The 12,991-nt window shown below is 39.7% G+C and overlaps 1 protein-coding gene across 1 annotated transcript; it reads left to right on the forward strand.

Annotated features, from left to right (window-relative positions):
- The first annotated feature begins 3,370 nt into the window (after nt 1-3,370).
- LOC120731932 (adenosine receptor A1-like) lies at nt 3,371-12,764 on the forward strand. The gene is made up of 3 exons (XM_040029344.1): nt 3,371-4,955; nt 10,687-10,978; nt 11,070-12,764. Exons 1-3 carry the CDS (start codon nt 4,621-4,623, stop codon nt 11,448-11,450), a joined length of 1,008 nt encoding a protein of 335 aa, XP_039885278.1. The 5' UTR covers nt 3,371-4,620; the 3' UTR covers nt 11,451-12,764.
- The last annotated feature ends 227 nt before the right edge of the window (nt 12,765-12,991 follow it).

Here is a 12,991-nt window from a genome sequence, read left to right on the forward strand (position 1 = left end):
ATTAATACTCGGGTCATGTGTGGAAGTAGGAGGGACAAACTGGACAATTAAGAAAGGTCTTCCCGTGTTCCCGTCTCTGTTAAAATGTTTAGTGTCAATCTTCACGGTTTTCTTATTCCCCGTCTTTGTCTTCTCTTCTGTTTCTCAAATTGCCTTTATCCATCTCTTCACCACTTGCTTTTCCAGCCTCGCATGTCCTGTTCCAGCTTTTTAAAGATGCGTTGCTTCCATCAAATTCAAAATGAGCTGACGTTTTTTCATAAAACAGTAAGATATCTCAGTTGAAACATTTGATATGTTTTCTTTTTCCTATTGTGAATAAAATATAAACATAAGGTCTGCAAATCATTCAAATTTATATCAGCGTTTTGGATTACATGCTGCAATTCTCAGAACAAAGCTGCTTTTCAGATTTAAACAGGGAAGCCAATGACTTTGCGCGCTCTCTAAAAACAGGGCAGAACAAATCTGATGGTTTCATGATGATGTAAATGTGAGGGATGGAAGACGGGGCTGAAGGCTGACAGTTGTGATAAAGGTTTGAAAGAAGGAAATTGTTATCTTGCTCACCATATAAAATGTTGCAACTCCTGAAAACAGCTTCCTCATTCCATCTGAGTGGCAGATTTGTCACTGGGCATTTCACTTAAAGCTAAGAGTGAGTCATTTTTAACTCGGAGTATACTCTTAGCTGACAGACACTTTTGATATAAGACACACTTATACAGTATGAGTGAAAACTAAGGAAGCGTTAAGGCAAACTCCACAGAGAGCCACCTGTCCATTTGTTAGCATTATCCCCTATACTCCCGCCGTCGTGCCTGGACCTATCAGCATACCTTCATGGACCTTCATGACAGAAATCTACATGAGGCAGGGCTTCTGTGCTGAAAAGATGCTAACTTGCCTTTTTGTATATTTAAGAGCCAACTGAACTAAATGATCCAAAACTAAACAGAAAGTCCTTCTTAGTGCTTTCCTACTTGAGATGTTTCTTGCTAAATAAATTATTATGGCATGTTTTGAAGAGACTGGTTGAGCATTGGGAATATCACTTTAAATTATGCAGCATTTTGTACATTTTACCCTCAGGTCATTTGATTTTCCATCCCGGAGGTCAGCAAATGAAGTGCTTGTAATATGAGGCTCATCCCAGCAGTAAAGTGAACAATCCCCTCCATTTAGGACTGGAGAGGGTTGACGAGGAGTTGCACGTTCTCTCCCTAAATTATCATGCTTCAACAGCCAGCACACAGATTTGACACAAAAGAGCTCGCTGCAAGCTGACCAAACATTCAACAGATCTTTAAGAGGTCATTTCTCTAAAAGACACGAGAGAAGTTTAGTTTCAGAAGCAGATTTTGATTTAAAATAATCATAATCCTAAAGACAAAACTGAATTTACTATTAGGCAAAGTCCAGTGAGGCCAGTTTAGCTCATTACTTGGAGCCAGGTGTTGAAGCTATAAAGCCAGAAGACAATAAAATCAACCAAAGAGGTTCCATCCTTTTTATTAGCCCATGCAGAGCTGCACTCTTTAATAAAAATTAAAGGTTGTGTGCTATCAAATAAAAATTGTTCCTGAAAATGCTAGGCTCCAAAAGAGCATTCATCATATTTCTCTCTGGTTGCACACTATGAATCACATAATCACCCTGGTCATTTATCATAAATATTAAGTTGTTCCAGGAAAGAAAAAAATTCACGTCTGGCAAATATTGGTTAGGTAAAGTAAGACCACACAGCCTGTCTGGTTGTGCGCAGATACACGCAGACACACACAGACACACACGTGCGCTTTGATTCACCGAAGTGAGGGAGGATGAATGGTGAAAGGAGGGAAGAAACTCAATGTTTATGCTACACTGAGATGAAAGGCTTATCACGACAACATTCAAACTTTGAATCATGATTTATGTCTGTGTAGTGTTCTTAGTATAGAAATCAGATCACTGATACGGATCACATAAAAACATCCTTTAGGATGACTCAAAAACAAGAAGAGTCACAGCTCCCTTTTAAAAGTACAAAGTGCTTCTATCATCAGAATAAACAAAATCATTTGGAAAATGTACTTTTTCCCCCTCTACACCCTTAACATAGGGACACAAATCTATTCTTAGCTCAGGTTTAGAGTTGTCTCTTTTCTCTGCCCAACAAAATAGAAAATTGGGTGCTAATAAAAACTGACAACTTTATTTTTACTTGTTTCAACAAATCAGCTTTGGATCACCTTGACACTGTACAGAATGCAACGGTGAGACTTTTAACTGGCACTAACAAGAGATTGCATATTACTCCAAGTTTGGCTTCACTTTATTGGTTGCTGGTAAATTTTAGGTTTCATTTTAAAATGTTAGTTTTAACTTTTAAGGCTGTACATGGCAAAGCTCCCCAGTGTATCTCTGAAATCTAATGTAAAAAACAAAACAAACAAACAAAAACAAAAAAAATCATGTATTATCACCACTAAGTTTACAAATGCAAGAAAAATCGTTAGGTCCCCCCAAGACAGCCGCCTCTCTGTGAGCTTTCTTCTGCTGGAGGTTTCTTCCTGCTGAAAGGAGGGTTTTCGTTCCCACTGTTGCCAAAGCGCTTGTCACAGGGGGGTTGTTGGAGTTTTCTTTGTATTGTTGTTGGGTCTTTACCTTACAATATAAAGCACCTTTAGTCAACTGTTGTTGTGAGCTGGAGCTATATAAATACATTTGAATTGAATATAACTGTGCATCAGTCACATGGTAACTATTATATCTATGAGCATACATATAATAGTATTGTGTCTTTCTTTAAAGCAGCATATATTTGTCACACTTACCTGTTTTTTTATATCCTCCGACTGATGCAAATACTCGACAAAGATAAACTGATTAAATACAAAATGCAGTTTTTAAATGATGATTTCATTTATAAGGTGAACAAAGGTTATTCAAGTCTACCTGTGTGTAAATGTAATTGCCCACTAAAATGAGTCACACACACACACACACACACACACACACACACACACACACACACACACACACACACACACACACACACACACACACACACACACACTCCCTTAAATGAAATATCTACTTCGCAAGTATCGCAAGTTGCCCTGTTGTTATCCGTTCTGGTAAAGTATAACCAAACTTTTGAGCGTTTGAGCCCACACCACAACGTGGTGCGTCATTCGGGGCGACTGGAATCGATAAGGGAATCGTTTGCAAAAATGGCAAACAATTCCAAGGAATTGAAACAGTGGGTACCGGTTCTCAACAAGAACCGGTTTCGAGACCCATCCCTACGCGCACACACACACACACCGAGGGGACTTTGTTCCGCTCCATGAATAAAAACTGCATGTTTTATTTACTTGAATACTTTTTGTTTAATGTTGACATTTGATGGTCTGAAACACGTAACTGTGATAAATACGAAAAAAATCACTGGACAACAAATTGAGACACAATAACTGAGGAGGAAAAAGGCGCTTGATTTACAAACGGTTGACAACAAACTCGTTTGCTCTTTCAACACTTTTTCAGTCAAGTTCTTGCTCTTTCAAAAAAAATGTAACATTTTACAGCCTCTGGAAGCGTCATGAATGATGAAATGTAACTTTTTAACAATTAATAGTCTTCAAAATTCGGCTTTAAGAGTGTGATGTCATGATCACAGGTTAAACTCTGAAGGTTTCATGCAGAGTGATAGCCACGGAGGTTTTGCTGATTCGTGAATGACTCAGAGTGGTGACAGCGATGCCACTGATAGGCACGTGTACGTTTCACACGAAGATGTGCACTTTTCCGGTGTGCGTACAAAAATGGCATGCAACTTGTTTATGTCTCCGATATGTCTCTGGTCATCTGTTGCTTTCTGTGAATCATCCTCAGTATGAACAAAGAGTCGCGGGCTTGTTTTTTCCACCACTTCTTACGCAGTGAGCTTTAATATTTGATATACTAAAAAGAAAAAAAAAAAGACAAATGCACGTGTCACGAATCCATGTTTGATATCCTCCTCCTCAGAGCTTGGCGTGTCACTCCCACAGAGGGCGAGCTTTCGCTTACAAATAATTGCAAAGAAAGAAGAGAAGGGAAACTGTTAATCTGACGTTAATCTGGATACGTTTAGATTATTCTTTTGTTTCGTGTTTTTGTTTTTGTTTTTACATGGAACAAGTACCCCAAGACATAGACATTTTTGTTTATACCAAGTAAGTGCTGATGGAATGACATAATAATTAAATGACTGGAGTAAGTGTGGCTCTGTTTAGGATTCCCTGTTTATTTTTCCGACCTTTGACACATGTCCTACACCGAGGAAAGCTGCACAGCTAATCTGCTCTATGGGAACCTGCATGTGACTCATTCAGTACCCTTCCTGTCCCTCTGCCAGCCGGACTGCGGGGGCCGCTCCATTCCCGGAATCTTCAAAGTTGCGCGTGGATACATGTCCCGGACTACATTTGAAAAGGAGAGGCACTACCTCCGCATCCGTGGGACATAAAACATGCGAAAAATAAGAAGGGGTGTCTCAGTCGAACCCCACAAACTCAAACAGGGAAGTCATTCTACGTGTTCGGGTTTAATTTTCTCCGCTGAGCGCACACTCATCCAGTATCCGCGATCATGACTGTGGATGCTTACAAGGCTCTCTACATTGGGATGGAGGTGGTGATCGCCTTGTCCTCGGTCATCGGGAACGTAATGGTGGTCTGGGCTGTGCGCATTAACCGGTCTCTGAGAGACACCACGTTTTATTTCATCGTCTCCCTGGCCTTGGCTGACATTGCAGTCGGAGCTCTTGTCATCCCCCTCGCCATAACCATCAGCATTGATCTCAAGACACACTTCTACAGCTGTTTGCTGGTCGCCTGCACAGTGCTCGTGCTCACACAAAGTTCAATCCTGGCGCTGCTGGCCATCGCCATCGACCGCTATCTGAGAGTCAAAATACCCATGAGGTAGGCCTAAAGGTGAATTCCTCTAGTTTTTAATATATTGTCTCGTTTCTACAAGCCTTTGTGTCTGGATCGCTGCTGGGATCAAGGACACTAACCAAAGACGCTCCTGCCGGTTTCATGCAGGATTTTCATTTCACCCACCAGAAATTCGTGTAATACGTGGGGTAAAAGTGTGTCTAGCCGCTGAGATAATTTTACCTTAACAGCTCTGTAATGTCTCTACTTGTAATTACTGGTGCTGTAATAATACAGCTAACGGACTTATCGGTGTTTATTAACACTTTCATTCATTTAACTATTAAATATAACTCCGATGTCCCTTTCCAGCGCACAAAATAAGGTGCAAATTGGCGAAGTAATGCGTATTTTTCTCACATTTTGCAGCACATTTACCTTGATAGATAGATAAATATGTATGTTTTCAGTCTGTGCTAAACAGAAAAGCTTGTTGACTTTTATTTTCGTCTTCTTAATTATATATATTGTTTAATTTTAAGAATCATCTTTATATGCCTTTCTGTTACGGTAACTTCTGTCATGAGAAGCTGAGGTTTTGCACCCAGTGCCTTATCACTTTGCACTTCTCCTTTTGTCTCACCCTAATATCTCTTTAATGAAAAAGTCTTTCTCGTCCACTTGAAGCTGGCTCGTTCGAAAATAAGCCTTAAGAGTGAGGCAGAGAATGCATGATTGGTCAATAGGCTCATGGTGGTTGGTTGATGGATTACATAATTTGTCAAGTTGGCTACCAGCAGACACACACTGCTCTCTGTCAGTGCAGGGGCATTAATATAGGTTACAGTGACATTAGCCAGACAACAGTTCAAATATGTTATCTGTTATATGAATGCTATAGGTCTTGTAATAAATAAACTGTTATTTATTGCATTCTCTTGGGGATTTCAGCCCCTTTCATCATAGTCTTGAGGTGTAGTTAACATGTAAGGCATTCAGCAGATGATTTACCCAAGTCAAAAGCAGTATAAATTAATGTCTCTATTATATGAAGTAAAGTTTAATAAGCACCATCTTTATTTTTCCTTTAAACGTATCAGTATGAATCATACCTCTAATAATCAAACATAAGGTCTTTTTATTTTTGGGATGTCCTCCAGCAGAAACAGTGATACTGGGTCTACTTAACACAGACAAAAAAGGCAGTGCTTCTTACAGTGTTAGAACACTGTGCAAAAATCTTGAGCTGTCCCTCTTTTGCTTTCAGGGTCCAGACTTTCTTCTAATTTTTTTAATGTGGCCTTGAGCCAATAGTTCTTTCTGAAGATCTTTCAAAAATGTTCTTTGGAAATTGTCTGCTTTTAGACTCATTTTCAGAACACTCCTTGTACCTGACTGTTTTCACAGGAATGTGTTTTTGTTTCTTAAGCCACTCAACACTGACCTGTGAATCATTCAAGCATAAAAAGGGGACTAACTCAACAAATTAAGAGTGTTGTGTCTACAACAGACAATTTACAAAAAGAACGAATTTCAAATTGTGTTAGGTGTGGCTGTGTGCAGACAGGAATAGGACCCAAGGTGCAGACTCCGGAGACAGTCGTGAACTCAAAATGGCTTTAATGTGATACTCAAAATATAACATAACTGAAAAACCTCAAAATAAACTTAAACTGGAGGAATGACAGAACACACAGCAAGGTAAACGGTAGATCACGACACGGACACAGAGAAACACAGGGCTTAAATACACAGAAGGAGCAATCAGGGAATGGGTAACAGGAGGGAAACACAGCTGGGACAAATCAGAACTGACGAGACCAAAGAAGCGTAACCTGAACACACTGAGATAAGACAGAGACCTTCAAAGTAAAACAGGAAACACATAACACAGACTCACATGCAGGCACTACAGAGGGAACAGAGATGTGGGACCAGGGCAGACACAAACACTGACTGAACACGGGGATATAGGAACTAAGGATACACAGAGACACGAACTAGACAAGGGGATACAGGTGATAGGGGAGACAGAGCAACTAAAGAAGACAGAGACATAAACCATAAGACAGAACTCAAAGAAACCAAAAACTAGAAAGTATAAATAATATAATAAACTCAAAACCCCTGGGTCAACGACCCAGGCATCCTAACAAATTGCACATTTTGTTAATAGCAGCCTGTTGTAAAAACACATCATCTGCTGTGGCTTTAATTTAATTAGTTGAATCTGTGTAAAGTGCCAAAGATAACACAGTCTGACAGGCATAAAGTAGTATTTTTGCAACAATAAGCTAAAGAGCTATTTCCTATTCCTGAAGACTACTTAAAGAAATGACTAAGCTTGCTTAAGAGAGTCCAGACTGTGTTAAAGAATAAAGGTGGTCACACCAAACTGAATTGTTAGAATTTTAGGACCCACTTTATGCAATATTTTTGTTTACACACATTTCAATAAATCCCAGTACATATTTCCCATTTCCCTAGCAACATATTTAGGAATGAAGGGTGACTCAAGACTTTTGCACAGTACTGTGAGCAGATACATTTTTCTTCCAATTCAGAGTATGCGCTTTAGCAACAGACTCTAATTTAGAGTTCAAATACTTAGCACCTGCAATTTGTGTTTTACCGATTCGTAGCGAGCTGGTAATGTGAGCCAGAAACTGAGTCCTCTTCCCTTAAATACCCCTGGGACTCTGGAGGGACACAGTTTAACAAGCAGTGATTGCTTTTTTTAGCTGAAGTGTTTGGAAGCACGTGGTCACGATAAGGACGGTCTGATATTGCCTCACGCATCACTGTTTGGCTTAGCCGGATGATAGAATTTCCAGGTGGGAGATGAGGATCAAAATCCCAGAGGAAAGACGAGATAACTGGACTACAGTAGAATCCAGAAATCAATTTTTGGCAGACGGGCTGCTCATCTGTATGCAGCCAGCCAACCATCCAAGGTTTAGAAAAAGCTTTACAAAGACTTATGAGTGCACAGATCAAGATAGAAATGTCACATGATGCCACATGTGGGAAGGTCCACTCCAGACACGGTCTTTTTTAACTTCATTTCGTTCATTTATCCTGTGTTATGTCTGCCGCACCCTGGCTGAACTCTTACTCTGTGTGTGTGCGTGTGTGTACTATATCCAGCTCTGTGCGTGTGTGTGTGCGTGCGTGTGTGTGAGAGAGGACAACAAGACAAAAAGGGGAAAAAGAGGAATGATAATAGTTTGGTTCTCACACGTACCTGAGTTTGTCAGTGTGTTTGTCGTAACCTTAGTGTGACTTTAGCCATAACGCAGCTGTGGTAAGAGCAAAGTACTAACATGAGGTGCTCAATGATTTACTCTAAGCGAGTCAGCTTTTATTCCTTAGAAATGAAATAGGAAAAAAGGTGGGCTGCTACAGGAATCCTGAACAAGTATTTAACAGTTGTTGTTCACAAACCTACAACAGCAGCTCATTGCTTGTCAGAAACAGGACTGATCACTTCCCAGGAAGATAACAAAGAATTGTATTGACTTTAATAACTTCCTAATTTCTTCTTCTGAAAACCAGGAGCTTGTCAGGACCTGTTTCTGGCTTACATATCACAGTATATCTTTTTCTAGAAAGCTGATTTCTTGGAGCAACACTTTAGTGGCACGCAGAGATCTGTGATAAGTAAAGAAGTGATAACTGCACAATGAACAAAAAATCCAGTGCTATAATTCTGTCAGGACAACATGACAAAATGCGATGCCAGAGAAAGAAAGAAGAGCTAACAATCTTACCTTGAAAAACTGAATTATTTTGCAAGAAACCAGACCACTGCTGTTTTCTGTTTTGCTGTTGCAGATTGATTTGGTTGACTTAATGTTCTATTAACTTTCTCTACACATAATGTATTATCATTAGTTTACAAATTAGTTTACAAAGTTTTAGTTTAACACCTGATAATCTTTTAATCAAGATGTTTCGCTTTCTATTGCTTCAGGTGTATACGTGTACCACGCAGTCTGCCTTTAAAACCAATTGTGAAAGAATGCCATTCCAAATAGCTCACTCGGTTTGAGTGTGATCTTGCAGTAGGAGGTCACTGTTGCAGCAAGTCAGTTTGTGAAATTTCTTCCCTGCTAGATATTCCTCAATCAACTGTAAGTTGTATTATTGGAAAGTAGAAACATTAAGGAAGTGCAGCAACTCACATAAAGTTACAAACATCCTCTTGCATTAAAGTCATCACAAAAACTGTGCGCTGGGAGCTTCGTCTCATTGGTTTCCATAGCCAAGCAGCTCCGGTGGGTGTAATGTGTAGGTGGCCCCATGCTTTTGTCCAGTTAGTATATATTAAATAGCCAATTTTACAAATTTTACAAAGCCCACATTTTTAATTAATGCTTATTACCATGGCCACAAATATATGGCATGTATATTGGGACAATCTGTTTTATAGTACAAATGTAATTCTGTGTCAAAATGTGCAAAATAAGATACCTGATTAAATAGGCACTAATTTACATAAATGTCATTTAGACCATGTATAGTGAATAAGCACCGGTTTCTCCCTTTAAGAGCTAGAACAGGCCATGAGGAAAAGAACACATGATCATTTCTTCTTTCACTCTAGTAATAAATCAGGTCATGTGAAAAAGAACGTTTTCACAGGGGTTTATGTAGCTCTGTGAAAAACAAAAGACACCTTTGCTGTTTCCATAGGAATTAATAGAGTACGTAGCAGACAGACTAATCAAATGCACTTGATTAACTGATTATCAGTCAGTGTGAGCACCTTCACTAAAAGCAGACGTTATGGCAGTTCATTAGTCTGAAGCATTCAGGTGTGTGTTAACACATCTCCCAGGAGTGGACGTCCCAACAAATTCATCGTGAGGTCAGATGGTGGACTGCTCAGACTCTACACGCCTCAGTTAGCATGTTAAATGTTAAAACTCATGAGAATAACGTATGGTAAATATGTTTCATGCTATGATTCCCACAAGTCTGCACACAGTATAACTGTATATGAATCAAATAAGCATATGGTATGAGAAAAACACAGTAGAAGGCACTTTCTTGAGTAAAATATAGTTTCAGAGTGCCCAGGCATGACTTTACAATCACCTGCCGACCCGTTGTGTAGGTCCCCTTAAACAGTTGTGACCTGTAGGGTAATGGATGTGTGACTTCTGGTGGTGTCCTGTGCTGTCTGCCACCCGGACCTTGGCAGTGGATCCTTTGCATTCAGCAAGCTGCTGGGTGGACCCTTCCATGGGTTGTGATTTTTCCATTGCATTCCACAAATGCTCAATTGGATTGGCATCCAGCAAGTTTCTATGACGAGCCAACAGCACAGGAGCTTTAATGTTCCTGAGCAGATTGACAGGGTGTGACGGCGCTCACTGTTGTGTTGCAGCGGGCCACCGTTAGTTGGAGTACCACAGCTAGGGGTGTGCTTGGTCACTGCAGCAATGTTTAGGTGTGCAGTATATGTCAAAGTAGCATCCACATCAACACCTGGACACAAACCTTTCCAGCAAAACAAAGAACTATAGCAAGATTTTGTATCTGCTTTAAATGTTTATGGAATGATTTGCCTTTTGGTTTTTCTTTTAAACCTTTCTTTTTTCTTTAAATGCAAAAAACTATAAATAAAGTATAATATTATTTGATGTTTTAATAGGATATTAACTTATGTACAGATACTGTTATATAATTTTAAACAGTCCACAGTCAGTCATCTACCTGACTTCACACAGATTATTTACTTGGAGTTTCATCTTCTTTTTTGTTGCCATAGCTACAAGAGGGTGGTGACCCCACGGCGAGCCGGCACAGCGGTTTTATTGTGTTGGCTGGTGTCCATCATAGTGGGTCTCACTCCGATGCTTGGATGGAATAACCTGCAGCAACTTCGTAAAAATGGCAGCTTGAAAAATGACACCTTGGTGGTCTGTAAGTTTGAGACCGTCATCAGTATGGACTACATGGTCTACTTCAATTTCTTTGGCTGGGTGCTGCCCCCTTTGCTACTAATGCTCGCCATCTATGTTGAGATTTTCTACATGATCCACAAGCAGCTCAACAAAAAGGTGAGACCATCTTCTTCTCGTGACGGGCAAATCAAAGACTGTGTGAATACTACATTTTTACACTGATATCATGTTCTTTAATTTGCCGTAGGTAACAGCAAGCCACACTGACCCGAGACGCTACTTTGGAAAGGAGCTTAAGCTGGCCAAGTCCCTCGCCCTAGTTCTGTTTCTCTTTGCAGTAAGCTGGCTCCCTCTGCACATCCTGAACTGCATTACTCTCTTCTGCCCAGGATACCATGAGGTTGGATTTATATACATCGCCATCATCCTCTCTCACGGAAACTCAGCTGTAAACCCCATCGTTTATGCTTTCCGCATCAAGAAATTCCGCACAGCTTTCCGGAAAATCTGGAAACAGTACCTGCTCTGTCAGGATCCAGTTGGTCGTCTTCCTCAAAGAGGAAGCCAGAGAGGTCAGAGTCATGAGAGGAGGTTGAGGCAGAATGATGACGACGACGATGACGTGTGACCTTTGGTAACTAATTGGATTGCTGTGTTACTGTCAAGTGTCAAAACACTTGTTCGCAAAGTGGAAAGGACACCGGCTTTATTGTCAGGCTCAACAGGTTTACTGGTTGAAATGGCTTTCAAGGATGTCCAATGTCTGAATGATTTCCTCCAACCACATGCACCAACAAGGAGAGAGGATTAAAACTCAGCTCGGGGATGAGATCGACACTATAAATCATACTGATTTCTCCATTGGCTGATAAAATACCGATTGTGTTACATGGGACAACCACTCCCTCGCTTTCAAAGCCAATTTTTTGGACTAACTAAGTGTATATTTGGAGCACATGTGGTACAATAATAGTGTCTGCTGTATTGTTTTCTTTTCTTTAACCTAATTAAAACTCATGGCCTTTTTTATGTGATTGATGTCCAATATTTGTCCTAGTGTGTGCTACCTTAACATGCTTTGTTCTGTGGCCTTGAGGACAGAAAATGTAACAAAGAACTGAAGTAAATTGTAGCCTAGTGTTAACAGTGACAGTTTGTTAAACAGGAAGTGTACTCAACAAGCTCAGCGGTGTGAGGGTATAACTGGAACTGTTTGTAACTAATCAAACTTGTGGACTTTACAAATGTGTTGACCTGTTCTCATTTCCAACTTGTCATGTATTAATAATCAGGACACATTATTTAGCATCATTGTTCAATGTACAGCGCAGTCCAATACAGGTCAATAGAAGTTCCCTAAGTCAGGAAATGAGACACTATGAGACCATGCGAAAAAGGGCTTCACTGACATGCAACCGTGGCAACCAAGGAAAAACGAGAAAAGCTTGTTGCAAATGGAAGATGTTTGCCTTTGTCAATGTGAAATGATGTATTTTAACCCAAACCGGTTTTTCTCCTAAGCCTTACCAAAGTGCTTAAAGAACTCAAGTCTGCACAGTTTTTATTTGGATCATATTTACTAAATCTCGCATTTTTCTGCAATTTATTTACGTTTGTGAAGAAAAAAGGCACACTGATGATTTAGACGTCTCAAGAACTCCTGTATCAAATATGATACACTTGGTGTTACAGAGTTAGTGGGCAGCCAAATCCAGTAAAAAAAGACCACTTCATCCTTATTTTGGTCCAAAATAAGCCTTATAAAGCTTCCTCCCCCCCTGCAAGGTTATGGAAATGGTTGTGGCCTCTCTTGTGAGTCTTTGGTGGCAGTGTTTATTATTTAAGAATGCTCCCAGTTAATTATATTCAGGAGCAGTGTTGGTCAAGTTACTTGAAAAAAGTAATCAGTAACTAATTACTGATTACTTCACCAAAAAAGTAATCCCGTTACTTTACTGATTACTTATTTTCAAAAGTAATTAATTACTTAGTTACTTAGTTACTTTTTAAAAACACGATTTACAACCTGAATAGGTGATAAAGCGATAGATCTTTCAGCCCAATTCTACTTTTTCTGCATAATCCATCATACAAAATGTAATCAAATGGAAAAGTCTCTTTTTTTTTAAACTTGTTTTATCAGTTTTAATCTTTTAACTTTATGCATCA

The sequence above is a fragment of the Simochromis diagramma genome, unplaced genomic scaffold, assembly GCF_900408965.1.
Source record: "Simochromis diagramma unplaced genomic scaffold, fSimDia1.1 OVJJ01000483.1, whole genome shotgun sequence".
In the NCBI taxonomy this organism is placed as follows: Eukaryota; Metazoa; Chordata; class Actinopteri; order Cichliformes; family Cichlidae; genus Simochromis; species Simochromis diagramma.